The sequence below is a fragment of the Anguilla anguilla genome, chromosome 4 (genome assembly GCF_013347855.1).
Source record: "Anguilla anguilla isolate fAngAng1 chromosome 4, fAngAng1.pri, whole genome shotgun sequence".
Classification (NCBI taxonomy): domain Eukaryota; kingdom Metazoa; phylum Chordata; class Actinopteri; order Anguilliformes; family Anguillidae; genus Anguilla; species Anguilla anguilla.
This window is the reverse complement of record NC_049204.1, coordinates 39,560,739-39,583,712: the sequence shown is the minus strand read 5'-3', so window position 1 is coordinate 39,583,712 and position 22,974 is coordinate 39,560,739. Positions and strand designations below refer to the sequence as shown.

The 22,974-nt window shown below is 40.5% G+C and overlaps 1 protein-coding gene across 1 annotated transcript in view; it reads left to right on the top strand.

Moving 5' to 3' along the window:
• Positions 1-2,741: 2,741 nt before the first annotated feature.
• LOC118224695 (probable cationic amino acid transporter) overlaps positions 2,742-22,974 on the top strand; it is a 36,437-nt gene continuing 16,204 nt past the window's right edge. Inside the window, exons 1-2 of the mRNA XM_035412315.1 lie at positions 2,742-3,033; positions 19,386-20,027. Of these exons, the coding sequence (XP_035268206.1) occupies positions 19,721-20,027 (307 nt within the window). The 5' untranslated portion in view covers positions 2,742-3,033; positions 19,386-19,720. The remainder of the gene's footprint in view (positions 3,034-19,385; positions 20,028-22,974) is intronic.

Here is a 22,974-nt window from a genome sequence, read left to right as displayed (position 1 = left end):
CTTGTCTGCATCCTAAACTGTGAATAAGTACTTTTAATTGGAATTGGAATGCCAGGACTTCCTAAGATATGTGTTTCTCCTTTACTCTAAATTTCATTATAATTAACATTTGTCCATGTGTACAAAACACAAATGAACCAGAGGGATTGCTTCGGTTAAACTGCTTGTTTTTATTTATTTTATAAGGTGTTCCCCGCTGTTCCCTCTCCAGTTTGGAATGCCTGATCATGCTCAAGCTGCAAAGCTCATCACAACCATCACTGTTGATTTGAGAGTTTGCAGACAAGCACGTGATTTCCACCAAAGCATGTGATGTCAGCCGTCAGTTCTTTTTTTACAGTGCAGCTCACAAGTGAAGTTCGCACAGACATAAGTCGAAAGGTAAAAACTTCTCATGCAGCTCAACAGACAAACTTGTGTGCACAAAACTGACTAGTGAGGGTCGTTGGTGTACGATGAGATGCTTTAATCCTGGACGACTGCTGCCCTTCCAGCCCTGGGAGATGCTAGAGGCTGCTGTGCATCGCCCTGCGTGGATGTCGGCCACATTCCGTGCTGGCATGGCCCAGTTCCGACCCCAGGCCGTTCATCCATGCAGCAGAACGGTGCCTTGACAGGATGCCCAGTAGCCCCTAAAACTCATCTTAGTTTTCTGGCAAGATGTGTGGCGCGGTCTATAGGGTGGTCGAATGTCAGGTGACGTGAATCTCCTTTGTAGGGTGGGGGTTCTAGACCCTGACGTTGTGCTTTCCGAGCTGTGATCCCTAATTTGTCTATTTTTTCAGCACTGTGTAACAGAATTGTTGTTTTGTTTAATGTATACAGTATTCTGTTGTGCTTGGTAACAACTAGCCTAGGCCATTTATCAAACACTTATTACATATATGAATTATTCTGTATACTGTACATTGGAGTATCAGCAGCCTAACTCTTTGTGGCTTAACTGATAAGTGTTGAGGAAGAGCCTAGGAACCATATTGTTTTGTTTTGTTACGTAAGTTTAAAGTGATTAAATCATTTTAAATACAGTGCACATGGTGTTTTCTTTGTATTTCCACTGTACAGAATCTCTGTAAAAGTGCTATACAAATAAAATTTTATTGAATTAAGTGGAATGTACTGATGTTCCTTATACAAAATATATGATTTCCTTTCACATTTCACCATTAAAATGCAAGATTTTTTCAGGAGAAGATTTCCTGGGAGCAGCATAATTTTATCTCAGGTTCTTGCGGTAATGTAAGTCCGTGGTAATGGACAGATGCTGAGTCACTCCAAGCTTAATCTGAATCATACTGGGAGGGTCTCCACAAAGATACAGACTTGTGCAATGGGACACAAGTGAGCCATAAACTCGAATTTAATCTCACAGAATTAGCCAAGCAGGCATCAGACTGGAGATTTAGGGTGGGTTCTGCTTTAAAACAGAAATAGCACTGAGATAAACATGTGGCTGGAAAAAATTTCAGGTAGGGTGACCAAGAAGCCTACCGGGCGCAGCCTCTTTAAGTTAACCTGTATACTTTAATGCTAATACATTACTCCACCACCAGCTTTGTGGAGCCAATATTCCTGCCACCACAACATCTAGGGAGGGTTTCAGAATGTCACAAACCATTGAGAGTGAATTTCCTGTTCAACAGACAGAACATTTGAAGGGTATCGGAATTATGCCGATTGAATACGCCCAATGGCCCGCGGACAAGGCCATGCCCTGCTGTCTGTGCGCTCTATGAGAGAAGGCTGCACCCCTCTCTCACACCAATCCACACAGCCTCGCTCCGCACTGACCTAATGAGTATGGGTGAAACGTGGTATTGACCTCACTGACCTAATGAGCATGGGTGAAACATGGTATTGACCTCACTGACCTAATGAGCATGGGTGAAACATGGTATTGACCTCACTGACCTAATGAGCATAGGTGACACATGGTATTGACCTGCAGAGCCAGAACTGAGAGGGACATGGAATCAGTAACTTCAGCAATTTGTTTTCAAACAATAATTTCAAAAGCTCAAAAATTGGAATGAGACAGGTTGTAGTTTTGAATTTCAGGTGTGACTATACTGTTGCATTCTTGAAGAAAGCATTAGCTTCTCACCCGGACTGCATCATCACAAATTCATCACTTATCATGCTTCACAGTTGCATAATCTGACCAAACATTCAGGGGTACACATTCATTTTCAGCAACCAAAGAGTATGCGCTCTGTGGTGCAACAAGATTTATCATCTCACAGAATTCAGCTGCCCCGTACTGTAGGACAGCTTTGCCATGGTCCAGCAGCCAGTCTATGGACTGTGGTTCAGCTTATTTTGCATCCTTGTTCCAGGGCAGTCGAGTGTGACAGTTAGACGGAATGTTTTTCCTCTGCCTTTGCGCAGACTGCCTCCCTATATATGATGATGTATTGCTCTCATCCTTCAAGGGGAGAGAATGATTTTGTGGGCAGAACTGCTGTTCTGCAGATAAGCTACGCTGAGGGGAAAGGGAATGGCTACAAGGGAATTTACTCAAGTAAACTAGAAGTCAAGTTTAGTAATCCACTCACTACGTGCTACTGTGCTGTCAAGTAGTCTAAATAAAGAAAAACCTGCTTGATGAACGTGTGAAAGATGGGTGCACTAATTCTATAGCCACATCTTAAGCTATGCTCTGTGCATCTCTCTCTCTCTCTCTCTCTCTCTCTTTCACTCTCTCCCTCTCTCTCTCTCTTCTGTCCTCCCTCCCAGTGCTATGCCCAGTGGTCCTGCACGAATTGTCAGGCAGGAGCATTATACGGATAGCTTTAATAACCGGTGTCACTGACATCATAGCATCATTGACGTAGTCTCTCTGTTGAATGGGGGCATGCTGTTAAATAATGAATTTTGCTCGGATCACGTGGTCAAGCCTCTAAATAATTCAAACCGTTTTTACATCACGATACCCCCAGTCTGTACTTGCCCGGCTGGGAAGCTCGCAAATACAGCATCGGAAATGGAGATTTAGCAGGGCCCCAACGACACTAATCCGCACGGGGCAAAAGCGTGAGTGATTTTCTCCCACTATCCCTCCCCCTCTCTCTGTCTTAATATGGATTTTATTTTTTTGCGGAGAAAATGGCGCATATGGATGCTCGCGAGTGTTGTTTGTACATGCTCATAAGCGTTGTTCTTGAATTAATGCACTAGTAATGGTTTCCCTTGTGAAACTACCTGCAATTCTTATGTGGACTCAGCCTCGCAGCTTCGTCGGACGAATCTGCCCTCAACTCCAGCAGTTAAAGTGCAGGACCAGTTTTCTCCATTAACAAGCTCGGAAACCGTATTTAAATATGTGCAAGCTGTTCATATGATTATTATTTCTCTATGATGGTATGTGTGCGTTTATAATTGATAAACTTGGATAATACGTGTGTCATCTGGGCGCAGTTATCTGTTGTTCCCCTAATCGTGAAAATAAGATATTTTCTGTTTTCATGAGCGATTCCCTGTATAAACAGTATTTATTCAAAATCGCTTTAATTTCTCTGCTTATTGTGTTTTTTGATGTGTAACAGAAAAGACTGGGTCGAGGTCTGTAGTCCATTGTTTGAACTTAGACAAAGCATTGTCCGATGAACTCTAAGTGGGATGAAATTTGATAGAGCGTCTGATTTATAAATATTTCAAAACGTTGGACAACAATGACTTTTCTTGCTTTACTTCAGTTGGCATTGAAGTAACAATAGTCTCACACAGAAACTTTATGGAAAAATACAATTTATCTTCAACTGAAACGGGTAGGACAAGGCGAAACAACAAATGTAAGTGAGGCACATTGTCGGACTGGATTCAAATCTATTGAAATTATTTAGGAGTCTCCGGTTGTATCCTTAGGAGAGGGAATGTGAAACAGAGCGAGCTTGATGATATTTCCATTATCACGTCGGCATTCCTAATCGGATCTCGCGTATGACATGCTGGTGATTGCATTGGAGTTAACAGTCACTTCAGTGAAAGTTATTTGTAACGTAGGTTGCCCGCTGTTCATTTTCATACATTTCTACACTGTAAAGCTCGCCGCATTCGATATTACTTTTCCCAGCCTGCTTCTGGAGCCGCATTGGAGGAGCTAGCCGCGGTGCTGAAATTCGCATCTTTCATACCTGTTCAAATCCGAAATCTTTTTTTGACGTTGTTTTTTGACCTTACGTAAAAAAAAGAATATGGTATTGTAGTGCAGGGTATCATACTGCTATATATTTCTTTGGGTTAAAACTGAAAAGTCACAAAGGACTGCGCTTTATATTTCAGCTATGAATAATTAAAATACGTTTGTCGACTGAACAGCAATCCAGTAGGTCGTTTAGAACGCTGTTGTTGTTGCAGTTTTAAATATAGTTGGCATAAATTGTGACTATGAAGAGGAATAGAACCAAAGTCTATTTTATTCTTAAAACAGAAAGCATAATGCAGCTAATTTTCTTTAATATAACTGTGCTGTTATAGCATTGTTTTCCATAGACATGATCACTTAAACTAGAAAGAAGCTTTTATGCTTACGCCATGTCTTTTCGGTTTACTCACAGAGTGACGTACAGAAGGGTACATTGTTTTGAAAAGGCACTAAAACACTTTATTTTAATTTTACCACCTATGTTTGTTTTTTCTTTAACAAATTTCAGACTTTATACTCATTTTGTTGAAAGAAAATAGAACAAATACTGAATCAGAAAGCGAGAGGAAAAATACCTTACTGTAATTTCAAGAATCCATCCATTACAATAACAGAGAGAACCAATTCAATCATATCTCTCAAGCGGACACATGTAATGGCCTTCAAAAGGATAAATGCTCTAAAACACTGGAGTAAATGTCATCTTTCTTTTGTTTGCATCTAAATTTGCAGTTACTGTAATTTTTAGCAAATCATATCATAATCATATATTTTGTATCACATTTTTTTTTACACTTCTGAAGTGTGCCTTTTAGTTTATTTGAGGCATACGTGCACTGCTTCTCTGCCAGCAAATGGTGGTGATTGAATTATTTTTGTTCTTTAAAAAAGAGACATAACTGTTGTGCCCTTCCTCCATTAAAAAATACAAATAAATGGCTGGGAAGAAACAACTAGCAATAGCCAGGAAAACCTACATATGAACAGCAACCAGGCAAAAGTGGTGAAGCAAACATTTAAAAACTCTCAGAGTGGATTTTGTGGCCCTGCAGCTAAAGTAACTGATACTTCTTTTGAGAAAAAAAGAGGGACTATGGAATAAACCATTAGCTGAAGAGACAGGGAAATGTGGAATGGTTGAGATAAATATATCTAAAGCAACACAGTGAGGGACATGCAAACTTGGCAACTTATTTCTGAGTCTCAGCTATTGACACTGTTTGTATTGCGGCCATAGTACAGTGTTAGTTCAGCAGCTAATATAAAAATGTCCCCATAAATATTCAGGTTTTAAAGGCATTTATCTTTCTTTTGGAGTAATTTATACAACTTTCATTCTTGCACAATATTCGTTTATACAGCTAGATCTATTTTTTATAGGGTGCAATGACAGTCCCCTACATGGCCATTGAACTTGCAGCCTCCTAGTTTCAAGCCCAGTTCCCTAACTGCTATGCTACACTACCCCTGATGTGGTGTAGGCAGTAGGTGTGAAAGTCTATTACGGACATAACGAATATCTGTATGTGTCCAATGATAAAACAAAAAAGGACAGTGGCTATCTCAGCATATCTGAGCTGATAAGCTTTCATACGACAGTCTTTTTGGTGTGATGGCACTGTGGCTGGCAGAGACAGTACAGGTACAGGTATGAGGGGTATAATGATTTACCCTGACATTCTTTTTCAGGAAATTCATGGTGGCGCAGTAGCACAGCTATTAGAAAACAGTGTTGCTGTAATATCACATAAAATATGGCATTCATGTCTCTGTTCAGTGTGTGTGGACTTCTAAAAATCTGTTACACACCATAACATCATAATTAATCTGTCCCCAGAGATTTTATGGGAAATTGGATTTTTTCATACAAAAATAATTTGTTGATTCATTTTAAGAGTTTAATAATTAATATGATGCCAGTATTTCACAAGTTGATGCCAATGTCCAATGGAAAAGCCTTGAAAATGTTTCAGTTGAAGATGTGGTGCCTTGACATAGATTTGAGGAAAAAACAGGAACATCTGGGACTTGCAGGTGGGGTTAGCTCATCTTCGCAGACCTGAAAAGCGCCCATTAGTTCCATGTCCTAGACTAGGAGGGCCACATGATTCACGTTCCAGTGATCTTTTTGAATTCTCTGTCCTGCCCTTCGGGCTCTAGCATGCTGGGGATGCTACGGCAGCAGGACCAGCGCTGCGCTTTGTATCTGATCGGTGATTCTATAACCCCACAGTTCTATTGTCGGATGCAGGCAGGGCTGAGTCACTGGCTGCTGTTTTGTCAATGAAATATGACCGCCCACACCCCACCCTCCCTTAAGCAATGACGTCAATACCTTGTGTGCACATAAAGGTCTAATGCAATCAATGGCTCTTCATCAGTCAAGGCCATCTGCATTTCAATCAGTAGCCTATTAGACACCCAGGACAGAGGAGCAACAACTGCGTCCCACGCACTCGGGTCCACCCCGATTGGCTGTGTTATGTGGTTGCACAGAACAGTGGTTGAGATGGATGACATGGACATTGTTTAGCACATTTTGTGTTTTAAAAAAAAGGATGATCATAGTGGGAAGCTGTTGCTTTTGTTGAGTAATGTTTCTCACCACAGTGTCAGGCTATGATATGCTCATTTTAAATTCTGCCTTGATTGGAATGGGGAGCACTTTGTTTTGGAGAACATCACTTTTGCTTTGTTTTGATATGTTGAAAATGATATGCCTATAGTTGTATATAACTCGTAATGTTACTGTTGACAGATTCAAATTGTATTTATTCTTTTGTTATCCATCGAAGACCACAGTGGAAAGGCTTGTTTTTAGACATGCTTTTGTTGGTATCCTCTGTGTTCAATATTATCTTCTATGTTTTGTGCAATGTATATATTCTAACACAAAAGTAAAATCCCATCTACTCCCTTATTATCCCTAAGAACTGTGCCATTGCATTAAGTTATTTAAATTGTCCTGCGTGGCCTTTTGGAGACATGGGCTAAAAATAAAAAAAATAACCAAAAGAAAGAATTGGTGTTTCGACAAGGCGGATTGACCTAGATGTGCCAGTTTTGCATCTGATGGAGGCCATAATTTAAATTTCACACATTCCACTGGAGAAATTATGTTAGTTCAGACTTTATAAACCGCAAGAAAGGTAGTGCTATCAAATGCTATCAAAATGCACTGTCCTGAAAAGAAAACAGGATTTTTTTCTGTTTAGAGCAGTCTTTTGGTTGCGTCATTAACAAATGGCAAACAGCTACATAGCTATAGTAGCTCTACTTATTCTAGGGTTCTTGTGTAGGCAGGGCTGAAGGTGCACCCATACATGAGGGTAACCAGTGATTTCATCAGTTAAGGCTGTGTGGGCTCTTTGTGTTCTACTCCTATACTTTCCAGCATAGCTAATTCATGGTTATTTTCTTCTCTTTTGTCATTTGGAGCTGAAATCTAATCACTGGCACACAGATATTATTAGGCATTATGCAACGTTTTGCTGAATTTAATGCATGTAAACTATTGCCAGGATTTAATGCCTTGCTTTATGTTTTATCTTGAACACAAATGACTCAAATGACCTAGAATTGATTCTTTTGGAATTCCATGCTGGACTTTCCCATATGAGTGGCATCCCAAAGAAAAAGGCAGAATAAAGTCTCTTAAACCCTGGTCTGTTTTAGTACAGCTGCTTGTGGATCAAGACCTGTTCCACAGCTGTCCTTGAGTCAGGTTGCTTCACAGGTGAATGGCCGGCCTGCGTAACCAGGTGGCTAGTTTTGTTCATAGCAAGGTGTGTGAAAATGCCTTGTTTATCCTCGGAATCCTGAGGAGAACGTGTGCTAAAAGCAGAGATGCAGTAGCAGCCTAATTATGTAATTGCACAGTGGCCTGCAAGGCTTGAGTGGAACAGGTACTACAGACACGCCCTCCCCCCAGCCCCCCGAGGCCCCTCTTTGTTCAGCTATGTGGGGGGAATCAGGTTCCTGTGCCATGCTGTTCCATAGCAGTGGTGAATGGGGGAAGCAAAGACCGAAACAGTAACAGGACAGGGTTTTCACCATCTTCTCAAAGTTAGCAAATGGCTTGCCAGTATATTATGGTTGAGACACCAAATCAATTTTGAATGTACACACAGTGATTGTTTCAATACAGATATCACATTAGAGCATGGTCATCTTAACCTGCTTGAATGAAAATGAGCTTAATATGAAATAGCTTTTGTGGAGACCTTTTTAATGTTTTGTTTTATAGGACATTTACATAAAATGTATTATTATTATTGTTAGAAGCAAAATAGCAGGCAGAAATCAGGAGCAAGAACACCATGGACTTTTCTATGAAATAACAATTAATGTCTTAGTTCAATTATCATAGAACCCATAGAAACTAATTACCTAAAATAAATTCAAGTTTATTCATGCCAGGTAGTGGTGGACCACCTGCTGTAGTCGAGCACTTTTGATTTGGGAAGACTTAAATTAAAGCATCCTTTAATTTAAGATTTCCTTGAGAATTCAATTACTCATTGTACTATACATGTACAATGTACATTGTGATATACGTGGACTCTTACTTGTGCTACCCTGCTAACCTGAAAAAAATATTTTTTGCTTTTTTTTTTGGATGTGGCTACAGAACCTGTGGCTTAGGATCAGCTTTCAACTGGGTGTTTGTTGCTATAACTAGTATGATGAAGCAAAAAGGCAAGTCGACTGGAACTAGTGTTACTGTAACCTTGAAATTGATTTTCCTCTGTGGTATCAGCTGAAGTTCGCCAAGGGGATGAAAAGCAATGAGGAGCTGGCTTGTTTTCTGTTGGAGCTGTAAGTAAGGTTACCTCTAGCTATGCAGACGTTCAGTTTTTGACCGGAATGTTCAGTTTTTACAAATAATTTTGTTCTGTTTGTGGTCCCAACCAGACAATTCTGCCTAATGTCCCGTCCGAGTAACTGATGCAAGAAATTTACCGGTAGTTTTTAATGAATTTGTTTGTCTGTGATCGGGTCAAGTACTCAGGGGTGAATGGAGGGGATTGAAGACAGAGTTGGAGACTTCTTTGATTGTAAACACAGGCTAAAACATGCTGCATAGTATGGCTTTTTACGAAATACCTCGAGTTCAAATCTTTCGTGAATTGAGTTACTGTAACTTTTTTTCTGAAAAACTACATAGACCGGTTACGTAAACAGTTGCACAAAGGAAACATTGATGAATAGACACATTTAAATGAATGACATTCTGCCAGAAACTGTGATCTGTCAGTGATAATTTTATGATCTACTGTGCATGCCTCTTAAACCCATAAGCTTAGATGTAAGCACAATCCACTTCTACTGAAAAAAGGGTTTTCATGGAAGTGGTAGCTTACTTATTCAGTGCTTATTCAGAGAACTGTGAATCAGTACACTCCCCATCTGGATAAGTAATCGTTGTTATAATAAACACTGAGTCCCAGAAATGTATTATAATGATACTGAGGCCTGTCTTAATTGTTCATTCATTTTTCAATTGTTTAACTTTTTTAAGCCCAGGGCAACAATCCCATGAAAAATCATTAAAAAAGCTCCTAATCCTCTTCAATTTTGTTCATTACAATGTTGAAATTTATTCAAAATACAGCTGGCACGTGTGTATTAATTCATTTGGACAGCTGTGCAATGAGTAAGTCACATTTAGAAAGATAGATGCTTGACTCAAAGGATGATTTCAAAGGATATCCTTTTAAACTGTGATTATTCATAGAGTAGCTTCCCCCCTCTCTCATCCAATGAATCATTCTTAAGTGTTGTATTAATATTTTAGAGGTCTCATTTGTACAGCACCTACAGTATCATGCTATACTAGCCATTTGAACATACTTGGTTTGTGGCCCTTGCTTTCTTATTCGCTGGAAAGCTGGAATTGTGTTTGTGAGGTGAAGGTGTCAGGTTTGGGGAAAGTTCTCAAACTTGCTTGGAACCCAAAGGGTAGAGAAGGACATGCTTTAGATTACCAGGTAAAACCTGGTATTGATTTTCAAGGGTAACCTGATCAGGAACCAACAATACAGTGGTTGTAACTGGTAGCATACTTAAGGTACATGGCACCGAAAAAGTATAACCGAAAATAACTTTCCCCAAATTTAGTATAAAGGGTGTGCCATTTTCAAATGGAACATTTAAAAAAAAAATTGTTCAGTTTTTTAAAAAAGCCGGAACAATATAATCAGGAGTTTTAGTATATATTTTATTATTATTTTTAAAAATAATTTTTGTGCCCAGTGTGGGGCTGAACAATTCCTACCCTAATTTGGAATGGTCAATTTTCTGCAATTTTCAGATTGTCAGAGCCTGAGACAATCTTCTCATTGCTGCCTGAGGACATGGTGAGCAATGGTGTGTAGTTCCTGTTCCTGCATGCACCGTGGCTCATACATGCTGTCATGCGTGGTGCTCCCTGTGATATCACAGATATGTCAAGGAGAGACATTTTTTTCTGTCAGCTTTACACATCTCTCCTGCTGAGTTCTCTTGAACCGTAAGCTGGGCTCTGCTCATTAAAAACTCCCTTCCACCTGATGCAGCGGAGCGTCTGCTCTTCACTGGGCTTCAGCTGCCAGTCTCCCTCTCTCTTTCTCTCCCTTACTCTAATTCTCACTCTCTATCTCTCTTGCTTTCTGTCTCACACACTCTGTCTTTCTCTCTTTTGCTGTTTCTCCCACTGCTTTTCTATGTACTAATGAAGCCAGTCTCATTTTCAAAGGGGAGGGGGGGGGGGGAGAGGGAGAGAGAAAGAGAGATGATTTTTATATATCAAGCATGTGACTTATTTTTAACTGATGTTTATTGTTCTGAAATGCAAGCTCTGTGCACACAGCTCTGGTCTTAAGATGGTGGCACATATTCATACAGATGCTTAAGAACAGATTTTTATACAGTGGAACAGAACTTATACAGCCTTCATGCTACATCTCACAGAAAAAATGAAACACACATTGCAAAACATTTTCATATCAGTGGTCATTTTGTCAAAATTTTCTCTCAGTTCTAATTAGATGCAGCAGCACTGGAACATTTTAGCTAGAGGGCGGAGAGTGACATGTTGAGTATCCATGGAAACTTCTCACACCGTTTACATGGACATGTTTTCAGAAACATACAGTACACTCAACCTTGTGTGACATTTAATGATGGTGTAGCTTGAGTGACAGATGATGGTGATGTCTTGATTTTTTAATCTTTGGTGGAGAAACTAATGGTTTTTTAAATCCTGTCCTATCAGTGACAGACTGTATTTTCCTGTAACCTCTTACCATGTTTGACATAACCCCAGATGGCATGCAACAGTGTGCTTAGCCAATCCAGTCTCTCTCATATCAACAGCACAAACTAATCTTTTGATAAACAGGGCATTATAGGTTCTCTTCCTTGGTTATACCACATTACCAGCACCTGATCACCTCTCAGAAAGCTGTGTGGTCTATCGTGGTCCGGTCATTAAATCAATATGGCAACCTGAAATATTTAACCAGTATCCAATGTACTTATGCAAACCCCCAAATCCCTAAAGATTTTGGCTTTCAGAATCCTCTCACTGGAGGTTTACTCCCTACTCCCCCTCTCTGGGAAAATGTATTTGTAGTTCATTCAGGTGAACATGTCCTGGTAATTACTGAAGCACTGGAAAAGGACTCTTGGTCTTGTTTGCCTTTTATCTGTTGTGGATCCTGAGTAAATAGTGAGGGACATGGCAGCCTTGCCCACTGTGGAGAGGCATCTTTCTCTGGGTTCGTAGCCTGTGCATGCTGATGGAAATGACAACAATTAAAATGTATTCTGCTTCTCTGTCCATGAGCAGTAGTGTGTCATAGTGATTTGGAAACTAGGCTTGCAGATGTGATTACCAGGCACTGCACCCTTGAGCTGGGTACTTAACTTCAATTGCTTCGGTACATATTGTATCTAGCTGCATAAATGGATGCTATCTGAAAATGGAAGTAGTGTTAGTCATTCTGGATAAGAGCGTCTGCTAAATGCTTAATATATAATGCTAATTTAAAATGTCCAGATGATCCCGAAAAACACATAACTCCCCCGGCTAATGGCTGTGCTGTGATGGCACTGCAGAAAAACTAACAAAAAGCAAAAGAGGAGAAACACTGCAAGATTTCTGAAAATGTGTTTTGTGTTTTTTTTTTTTTTTTTCCGGGTGAACTCTTTCTGAATCCAGAATGTTGCATAATTGGTGTTCGTGGGTGATATTTTCCTGTTGACATCATGCGGGCCTCTGCAGCTCTGGGAATGATGTAATGAGCAGTCTGATTTCTCATTTTTCAACCTCTCTTTCGCTGACCTCACCGGAGCCATAAGATGAGCACCACACATTGAAAACTGCAGAATCCTGAAACCGACAAAATGCTATTGGGAGGTTAAGAAAGACAGAATCAACAAGAAACCCAATAAATCGCAATAGAGACTTTCGAAAATTCCCATCAAACCTGATAGAGAAGATGAGAGGTATTTTTAAAGGCCCCCCATCCCCCCAAAAAAGTAACAAAAAATGTAATGTCATTTACCATTATACCCTCAACAGACCCAGATCCAGCAATTCATTTTGAGTCTCTGGTCTTAATTTCAAGAAACATGTAAAAAAAAAAAAAAAGAAAGGTATTTTCTCAAATATTTGATCATCAGCATGTTTTTGCCATCCAAGACACTTGTGAAATGTCAAAAAATGTTTAGATTTTTTTTCAGCCGAGGTCTCAGGAGGATATGCACTTTGTACCCAGTCTCTTAAATTGAAGGGGAAATACACCCAACCCCCCACCCCCACCCCCCACACCCTGGAAATCCACTTACTCAGGCTCTCTGCAAGCTGGTTGTACAATATTTGACCACAAAGAAATGAAAAAAGATAGAACATGCCCTGTACTCCTCCTTTAAGAGATATAACCCATGACTCAATTTCTTTATATAAATAGCCATTCTCCCTATCCAGCTGTACACACGGGTCTGTTTTTAATGACTGCACAGTTGATGCCCCACCCCTGCCTTTCTGGAGAACAGCACAGGAATCATGGAAAAAAGACCAAACTGTATCAGCCTGCCACATCAGCAGCAAACGGGGGAACAAATGAGAGAGAGTATTAAGTGGCTAAACAAAATGATTGATTATAATATGTTGCGCTTTATAATGAAAAAAAGTAAAAAGGCACTTGGGTAGAAGTCACTGACAAAACATGAATGTGCTACCAAATTTAGAGTCTGACTACACAGAGTCCTGCTCTTGCGTCACAAGGTGAAGCAATGACCTGGGACCGTAGTTGCTATTTAGCTGTCTATCATCTGTCTTCACAGGTGTGATTCTAAAATAAAATACACCAGGCTGATCTCTCCAGCATATACATCCTTTCAGCATGCTGTCTGGAACAGCACAATGTCCTGCAGATTTATATACACAAAGGCCTGAGGCTGTTTTAAAGATTTACTGATCTGTCTGTGACGCCAGCAGATAGACACTTGTGATTAAAAATGGAACAAATGAACAGTATGGTATTTGTGATAGGCCCTATGCTTGCCAGAAAAAAGAGAAACAGTAAAAAAAACTTGATGAAAGGTACATCAAACAGTAGTGTTATGAATCATAATAAAAAGGCTTGTGGAGTAATATGTCTTGTTTTTTAAACACTGCTGCTGACAACGTGTAGAGCCTGCACCATAAATGTTGTGGTATTGTTTGGCCCAAAATAAATATGCACTCTGCTTCTACTTTGGAAAGGAGGCAGAATTTCTCAAATTGCACATGTGGTGTGGATCAGTACTGTATGTCCCCCAGGGCCGAATCTAGGGGGGGGGGGGGGGCATTACCCCCCAAATTCTTACCATTCACTTTGAATAATCAATTATTTTGATCAACCCCTAGAGACAAAAACCTTAAATTAATATTTGTCACTTTCTCTGCTCAGGAGGCTTAGCCAATCATAAAAATGCTCTGTTAAATAATAATTTAACTAGATACAGAAATGCACAAGGAAAAACATACTAAAACTTTTTAGACATTACCTTGGTTTGTGAAATGTTTGCAGCTTAATTTCTTGCTGGAAGGTTTCTCCTGAAGTTCAGTGTAGTAGTGTAGTAGTATCAGTGATAAACAGTGATGTACATCCTGTCCCTTTCATGGACAGCCATTCCACTGTGCCACCTTATTGCATACACTCAGCCATGCATTAGAGTCATATGGTAGAGTTCAACATATGGAGAAATACTTGGAAATATTGAATTTTGTTAATACTTTCCTGCAATATGAAGTTATGTTCTATGGTTCTTGTTATTCCTTGAAAGCAGAGGGCAGCTTTAGAGAGAAATGCTGTTACTTTATCAAAATGCCACAGAATAATTGGAATACTTGAAATTGATATTATTTACCAGTAATATGAAGAAGTGTTCTATGGTTTTATGTTATCTTTTATCCTTTTGAGTGTAGGAAATTACAGGAAATTTGTCACATTACAAGTGGATACTCAAAGTGATGCCTCTGTTTAGCAGAAACCCTGAATGCAGTTTCATGTTGTATATTGGGATATTATACAGTGAAAGAGGGGAGGAGATGGTGGGGAAAATCTCAAAGACAATACTTTCAATTGTGAATAAAAACCCCTTTGCAACTGTAAAACAGATCAAGAACACTCTCCAGGATGTAGGCATAGATGTGTTAAAGACTACCATAAAGAGAAGACTATACCAGCATAACCTCAAATGGTTCACTGCAAGATGTAAACCAAGCTTCAACAACAGAACTGCTAGATGAGAGGTTGCTATAAAATACATAAAAAATTTTATCCCTGAAAAAAGTCTTACGGACGGATGAAATGAGTATTTACCTGAACCAAAGTGATGGAAAGAGGAAAGTATGGAGAAAGAAAGGAACTAAAACATCCCAATCTGTGAAACATGGTGGAGGTAGTGTTATGGCTTGGGCTGCCATTGGAACTGGCTCACTTCTCTTTATTATGATGTGACTGCTGACAGCAGCAGCAGGATGAATTCTCAAGTGTCTTATCTGCCCCGATCCAAACAAATGCCTCAAAATTTGTTGGATGGTGCTTTGCCTTCCAGCGAGACAATGAGTCCAAACATACTGCTAAAGCAACTAAGGAGTTTTTCAGGGCCAAAAACTGTAATGTTCTTGTCTGGCCAAATTAATTACCCAACCTAAATCCAAATTGACAATGTGTTTCACTTGCTGAAGACAAGACTGAAGGCACAAAGCACCTGAAACAAATAGGGACCAAAGATGGTTGCAGTTCAGGCCTGGCAAAGCATCACCAGGGAAGACATCCAGCATCATGTCTATGGATCGCTGACTTTAGTCAGCCATGGAATGTGAAGGATTTGCAACCACGTACTAGATATGATGATTTTATTTAAGATTATGTTCATTTGTTCAATTACTTATGGTCCGCTAACACAAGGAGATGACATATAAAAAAGACTGTAATTCCTACACAAATCACCTAGCATGGATGTAAATAACAATTCCTAAAAATAATTATTGTTGCAAAAACTCTTGAAAGGGAGAAAAACCCCTTTTTTCAGAGAGCTCCCTCTATCCATAATATCCATATCCCTCCTGCATTTCTGACTGTTGGTGTAGCGAGATTGCTCTGGGCAACCCTTCCTCCTTCAAGATTTGTTGCTTTCTTTCATCATTATTAATGCTGGACACTAGAATAGCATTACTGCCACTGCAAGTGATTTAACTTGTTGCTGGTAGATTTTCTTTCAGCATCTTAATGAACCCTGACATACAAAAGTAAAGGGACAATACTCCACACAATGGCCATAGGTTCACAATACCACTGTTGTTTGGGTGCAAATGGTGTGCAATCATGAAGGCTTGAATACATACGTAGTCAAGTAGAGGTGTGGAATGATCCTGATGCTGAGGCTGTATCACCCCAGTCTTATAGGGCGACTGAAAATATCCAGCTTCCTGGAAATATATCAGGATGACAGAGGACGATTGAGGTCACAACAAGTCTGATCAGGCATCCATCAAAACCCAACCCACAATGACACAACATCCCCATTCCCATAACTCTCTGACGACCAAGAGGGACACAGTAGTGTTTCTATGTCTAAGAAATTGTCCACCTGTCATACCCAGTCCCGCCCAAATGTACACTCATATTTTCTAGGTTTTTGTTGTTCCTCTCTTCTCCTTTGTTCAAGCCTATTCTTTTCTCTTTTTTCCTTCAGCTTTGTTTGTACAGTTACTCCCTCCCCGACCCCCTGTGCGTATGAAAAGGGACAAAACCTCAATAAAGAAACAGCTGCTTTGCTATTGTTCTACATGCATGCTATAGAGTCAGGTAATGATCAGATGGATGGAACAGCAAAGCAATGATAGCACTTCCTGTTTGCAGAAGAAAATGTTCCTGGTTTAGAGGCCACTCTGACAGGAGAACCACACCTCTCTTCAAACTGGGGCTTTGTCTCCAGATTTAACAGAACTGTGCTGTGTAGAATCTGGTGTTGACACTTACAGAACCTGGGGAAGTGACAGTTTACAGGACAGAAAGAGAGGCCCTTGTTTCTGGGTCTGTGGGCTCTCTCTCTCTTTCTCCCTTTCTGTCATACTCTCTCTCATTTCCTCTTGTTCCTGTATGGTCTCTCTACCTTTTCCCTTTCCTCTTTCTCCAGACACTATCTCTGCACACTGTGCATTATATGTCTCTCAACACTCTCTCTCTTTCTCTGTGATTACATTTGTGTCGGTGAGAGGCTGGTATGATTAAGTAGAGGAAAGAAAGCCGTTGTGGGAAGTGAGTAAGCGTAGAGGAAATGGAGGAGCAAAGAGAAAGGAGGAGAGAAAAGGTCAAAAAGAAACAGGAGATGTGAAACCCAAACAAAAATCAGTACATGCACGGACACTTCAATACTTGTGATTTTCCTGTTCAAGCCTGAATGACTCCTCCTTTTCAGCATCAGTCTGCTGTTAGCAGGATGTAGTGATGTTGGAGCTTTTAGCTTTGCCTGTGTCTGGCAGTTTGCCTCCTTCAGTGGACCTCTTCCGAAAGCAGAAGCTTGTTGAAAATGAAAGCCTGTCATGCATGTTTTTCCCAGAGCATGGCTCCACAGTGTTTTTTATTGGAGCTCAAATGCCACCCACTCTCCTCCCCAGTAACACTACTTCAAAATCCTTTCATTTTTTATCTTTGTCGTCTAATGAGAGGCCGGATGCCATGGCAACCCCACACCTGTGTAAGAGCAACTCTGATGACAAAGTTTTTTTTTTTCGAATTACTATTCTTAACTGATGCTTAAGTGATTATTGTGATGCTTAAATTTATTTGGAACCATGTTGTGGTTTCACTGTTTCTCCTCACATATTTCAATCCCATGGGAAAAATAACTAATTTTTGGGACTATTGCTCTTCAAAGATGCTTTCTTGACACATTCTGATATGTTCACTACTGCAACAGTAGGGTAGTGATGATAATGATGAGTCACTTTCATGGGGTCTTTCATTTGAGAAATTGGTCCATTCCTGCTATGCAGGACTAATCATTTGATAGTTTCTTCCTGAAACTATCAAATGATTAGTTTTATGGTCCTCTTTATTTGTCTAATATTTCACTCACAATTAGGTTTTTGCCAGCCTCCACTTCACACCAATTGTAGCAAATCCTCAGTCTCTTTTAAAATAAATTAAAAAAAAACTAGTGTTGCTATTATTAAATGTTTAATGTCTCTGTTTTTTCAATTGATGACAGTCTGCTTTTCAGTTTTTGTACTCCACAATCTTGTCTTTATGTGAGTGTATATGGCAGAACCTTTGTATGGACTTGCTGAAGTTACATTGCAAGTGTCAAAGCCTGCTGTGATTTTGCAAAATAGTTCTACAAAGTGGCCACCCGGATCCAGATTAAAGCTCATCTGAAAATAACTGGAAGCATATAATGCGCTTTTGTACATTCAAAATGTTCAAAGTATAGGGTGATAAACACCTTTTCCAAAGTGGCTTGCAGCTTCAGTATTGAATAATCAATTTGTCCCTCTTTTCAACATGCAAGCCTTCCACAGGGAAAGCCAGAAGCATGCCCTTTCATCATGATGGTCAAATAGAAACAAAATAAGGACTGAAAAACTGTATCAGCGGTCAGCAGGTATATATGGCAGGCCTGAATATCTGCTCAGAAAATGACTTTGACTTAGCCAAAAATGCTTAAGGACGTGTGCAAGTCTTCCAAGGACTTCATCATAATGTGAACACTTACTGTGAACTTATATTTCAGTTTTAAATGAAAACATATATCAATCATTCTTAATAATAATGTCAGGTAATAAATTAATCATCTTAATACTACTAAAGAAGTACTCTATGAATTATAATAGACAAGAAGGAAAAATAAAATGAAAGAAAACAAAACAAATGTGTGACCGTGTAATAATACACCAATATCTATTGGTTAACAAAATGAAAAAATGTCTGCTTCTGTAAATATATTGAAGTTTGTCAGCATCTCTAAAACAGGTGAATTCATGTGACACTGAACAGATTGGCCACTAAATTGGTCCCAACTCAAATCGCCTTCCAATTTCATAGAATCCTCTGAATCTGGCCCTGGGAAAGGCAGAGAAGAAGCACTGGGGGTAGGGGTTCCGAGCTCTCATAATTAGTTCCCCTAAATAGCAGTGAATTTATCCACAGTTAGTGTTCCTGTCTCAGGGAACTTGTCTCCTGGATGCAGCATGAACTGCAGCTCTCTCTCTCTCTTTCTCTCTCTCTCTCTCTCTAACCACAACTGTGATAATAACACCACTACCAGACCTGCCTCTTCCAAGCTTTGCGTACAATTGGAGCCAATTCCCAGTATGTTTTGGCTAGAAAAGCAAGTTCCTGAAGCTCAATTCATTCCTGTTGCTCCTGTGTGCCTGCAGAGAGTCTAAGTCTTATTTTTTACTATCTTGAATCGACAGTCCAGGCGTTTCTCAAACCATGGCCCAATTAGCACAGAACACACAGGAGCAGGTCATTTGGCAATATTTGTTCGATTAGCTGACAGCAGCTTGCAAATTTTTTTGCGTGAAGCCGATATTAACTGAAGCCATTCAGGTTTCATGCCTTACTCAATCGTATAACAGCAATGTCCCTTCTAGGGATTGTATCTGCGGGCTTTAGGCTACAGGCTCAACTTATTAATCAGTGCAACCACTCTGCCACCCCACTAATCTTTTCTCATTCTGTTTTTTTTCTGGTTGCAGGACTAGCATCCTTGAGCCACCAAACCTCTACTGAGATGAGGACAGAAGCTGTCATGGACTGTCTGTGAGGAGTGAAGAAAAATAGAGCGAGAGAGTGAGGGCTAGAGAGAGCAAGAGAGAGAGGGAGGGAGAGAAGGAGAGTGAGTGCCACTCCCATCCAGCCTTCAGTCACAACATTGGGTAGTGGGTTCCTCCCTCCCCCAACCCCACCAAGGCCTTGCCTAACACAGAGAGACAAAGCATCCCCTCTTCCACCTGCCTAAGGTTGCCTACCTTCCCCTTCTCTGCCCCTACCCAGGATTTAGCCTTGTGACTCTAGGGTAGCCCCTCCCAAGATGAGCGCAGTCTTTGCCAAACTGGACCCCCGTCGGGTCCAGTGGCAGTCGACATGGTACGCCTTCCACTCTCGCATCCTGCGGACCAAGCCTGTTGAGTCCATGCTGGATGGAGGCGGGGGTGGGACTGGCCCACATGGCACCAAGCTGGCACGGGTTCTGACCACGGTGGACCTGGTGTCCCTAGGCGTGGGCAGCTGCGTTGGCACTGGCATGTACGTGGTTTCCGGGCTCGTCGCCAAGGAGATGGCTGGCCCCGGGGTTATCATGTCCTTCATCATTGCAGCGGTGGCCTCTATTCTCTCAGGTGATTCCCCTACCAACCCCTACCGCCGTTTCCACTTCTTCCTTCCAAAGAAGGGCTTCCTGTTTGCTTACTAGCACTTACAATGCTCACGCAACATTCTCACAACCTTTTTGAAACATTGTTAACCTTGCAACCTGGACGCGGTGTTGCAACAAGAATAATACTGTACGTTGTAGTTTGCCTCCCAGTCCGCTAAACCCACAGTTACAGTATTTTGCAACCAGCTAGTTTTTAGTGCTTCCTGTATATTTGCTACAATGCAATTCCAACTATAGATTCATATTCATTACAGGTGTGAGAATACCACTGAACACAGGCCCATAGCTGCAGTGCCACTGGGTGGCTGCATCTCTCTTCAATATATCAGTAGGTCTCCCTCTGTGTGGCTTTCGATCTCAAACCTGATCCGAGTCTCACAGGCGGGGTTGGGTTTCCATTGCTGGAAAAAGTGACACTCGCTACCTCTCTGCCTGGTGAAAGGAGGAGAGCTCATGACCGCTGTGTGGTGCCTTCTGGCAAAGCTCAGATCATGTGTCAACCACCTTAAAGGAACGTTATATACACCATCTGGAGAGATGTGCATGAGTCACTTCTGTTCAAGAGAGACTCTAGAGGCCCTGCAGAGACACTTTAGAGACTGTCCATGCTGTTTCTTTAGACACACTGTCTCTATGGACCTCCACAGAGACATTTTAGAGACTATCCGCTTGTTAAGCCGTGACGTATCAACCTTCCGATAATACTGTTTCTGGGTATTGCGTTGGCTGAGGCTTTCGTCTTTTCAACATGCCGCAGTGCTGTGTCCCTTGATGTTTGAAAAGATCTGAGTCCAAAAAAACTATTCAGTTGTAATTTTACTGCTTTCCTTGCAATGAGAAAGAGAAGAGGAAATGGCTGCAGTTGATAATTAAGTTACAATTCTTAAACAAATTAAGAAAAACAAAGTTTGGCGCCAGTGGGTGCTAACGTTAGCTAGCTGTTTACATCCTACCTCTCCTTATCAGTTCTCATTATGCATGTACATTAGTGCACAACCTCTCTACATTACAGTTTATCATTACTGTACAACTGCTACCATATATTCTTACCACTGTATTATATGAAAGGAATAAACCACGACGGGCTGTCCCATTATTGGAAAATAATGGTAGTTTTACTATTTGCACCGTTGTTAAGCAAAAACCTCTAGTCGTTAATTCTATGAAACCAACGATTCTATCAAGAAAAAATAGTTCCTTCTTGATTTATACCATACAATTAGCACCAATTTTGGTCATTTTGCCATACATTATTTAAGAAAACTGCATGAAACCATAACTCAATCAAATGAATCTCCCTAGCTCTGTCTTGCTTTTTAAATGGTGTGCGTGCAGTGTAGACGTAATGTCTTTCTAAGACCCCCTGAAACGGGTTTTGAATGCCAGCTAGCTTTATGATAGGTTCGCCATCACTTGTCACCTAGCCAATATTAAAATTATTGGTTTTAGGTCAGAATGGTCTCAGCATGCTTGTTATGCTGGCTAGCTAGCTAGCTAACTATTGAATTGTATTCAAAACAACGGTTACTACAAACAGAATCGTTCACAAAGATACAGATGAAAATGCGTCCCGTAGCCATGAGTTAAATACGAAACGCCTATTCTACTGTCCAAATAAGGGACGATTCCGTATTTTGCGGGATGGTTGGCATCCCTAAATGAAGTAACTAGAACCGTAATTCAGTGTTTCCATCTATAGAGGGTATGCATTGACGTCACTTTCCCACCGGAATAAGCCCCCTCAGTCGGGACTGGTGGCAAAAAATGCTGCCACATGGCTGCCTTTAGTATGGAAAACTGCAAAACCGGGAGTAAAACAAACGATTATCTGCTTAAATTATAGGCAGTTGGCCTCGACAGTGATCCTTACAACTTACCAAAGAACCAGTAGTCCATGGACATTCAACAAGAAATCGGAGCTATCTTTTTACAGACTGCCGAAAGCTAAAGAAAAGAGAAGCGATGCATCGCTGCAATTCGCAGAAACAACTCGAATCCAGGCACTGAAACGTGTATTTGCGTTTGTTATTTTGTGTCAGGTATGTTGGATTTTTGGGTAAAATCATACCTTAATAATTTATATGCTTGGCTAGCTAATACTATCTAACCATCCCCCCTTTGTTTGTAGAACACAAGGCTCATCATCATGAATGTTTTTTTAAATAAATGCTGACAAAAACTTTACAGTTACACAGAATATTAAAGATGCTAAATATTTAATTGATGAGTTGTCAATACAGTAGCCTACATAATTTAAGGTATGATTTTACCCAAAAATCCAACATACCTGACACAAAATGACAACCGCAAATCCACGTTTTGGTGGTTGGATTCCAATTGTTTCTGCGAATTGCAGCGATCCATTTGCTTCTCTTTTCTTTAGCTTTCCGCAGTCTGTAAAAAAAGATAGCTCTGATTTCTTGTTGAATCTATTTGTACAGTCAATCGCACAACAGCTCTTTCCCATTTTAGATGTGTTTTCACGGCATTCAAGCTGAACGCTAACGCTATCACTCAGTAGTCTTTCTGCCACTCAGTGGGTGTAACCGCAGTGACTTCCACCTACTGTGACGTCATGTGCATACCCTCTAGTGCGAAATTGGACACTGAAAAAGGGAGGGGACGTAACAACAATTAAAAATCGAAAGAATAATGTTGCTGTTTTAACTGCTTTAGAATGCTGGATTTTGTAGCGCATTGATATTATTGGTGCCTCACTAAAGAAGGAAGTGATCCTGAAATGGTACACAGGTTTGGGATCATGAAGGAGCTGTCAACACAGTGTCTATAGAGACAATGTAGAGGCACTTTAAAGATGATAAAGATTTTGTCTCTAGATTCTGCAGAGGCTCGGTGCCTGTACAAATGTTATTTATAGACCAGGGGTGTCCAATGTTATCTGAAAAGAA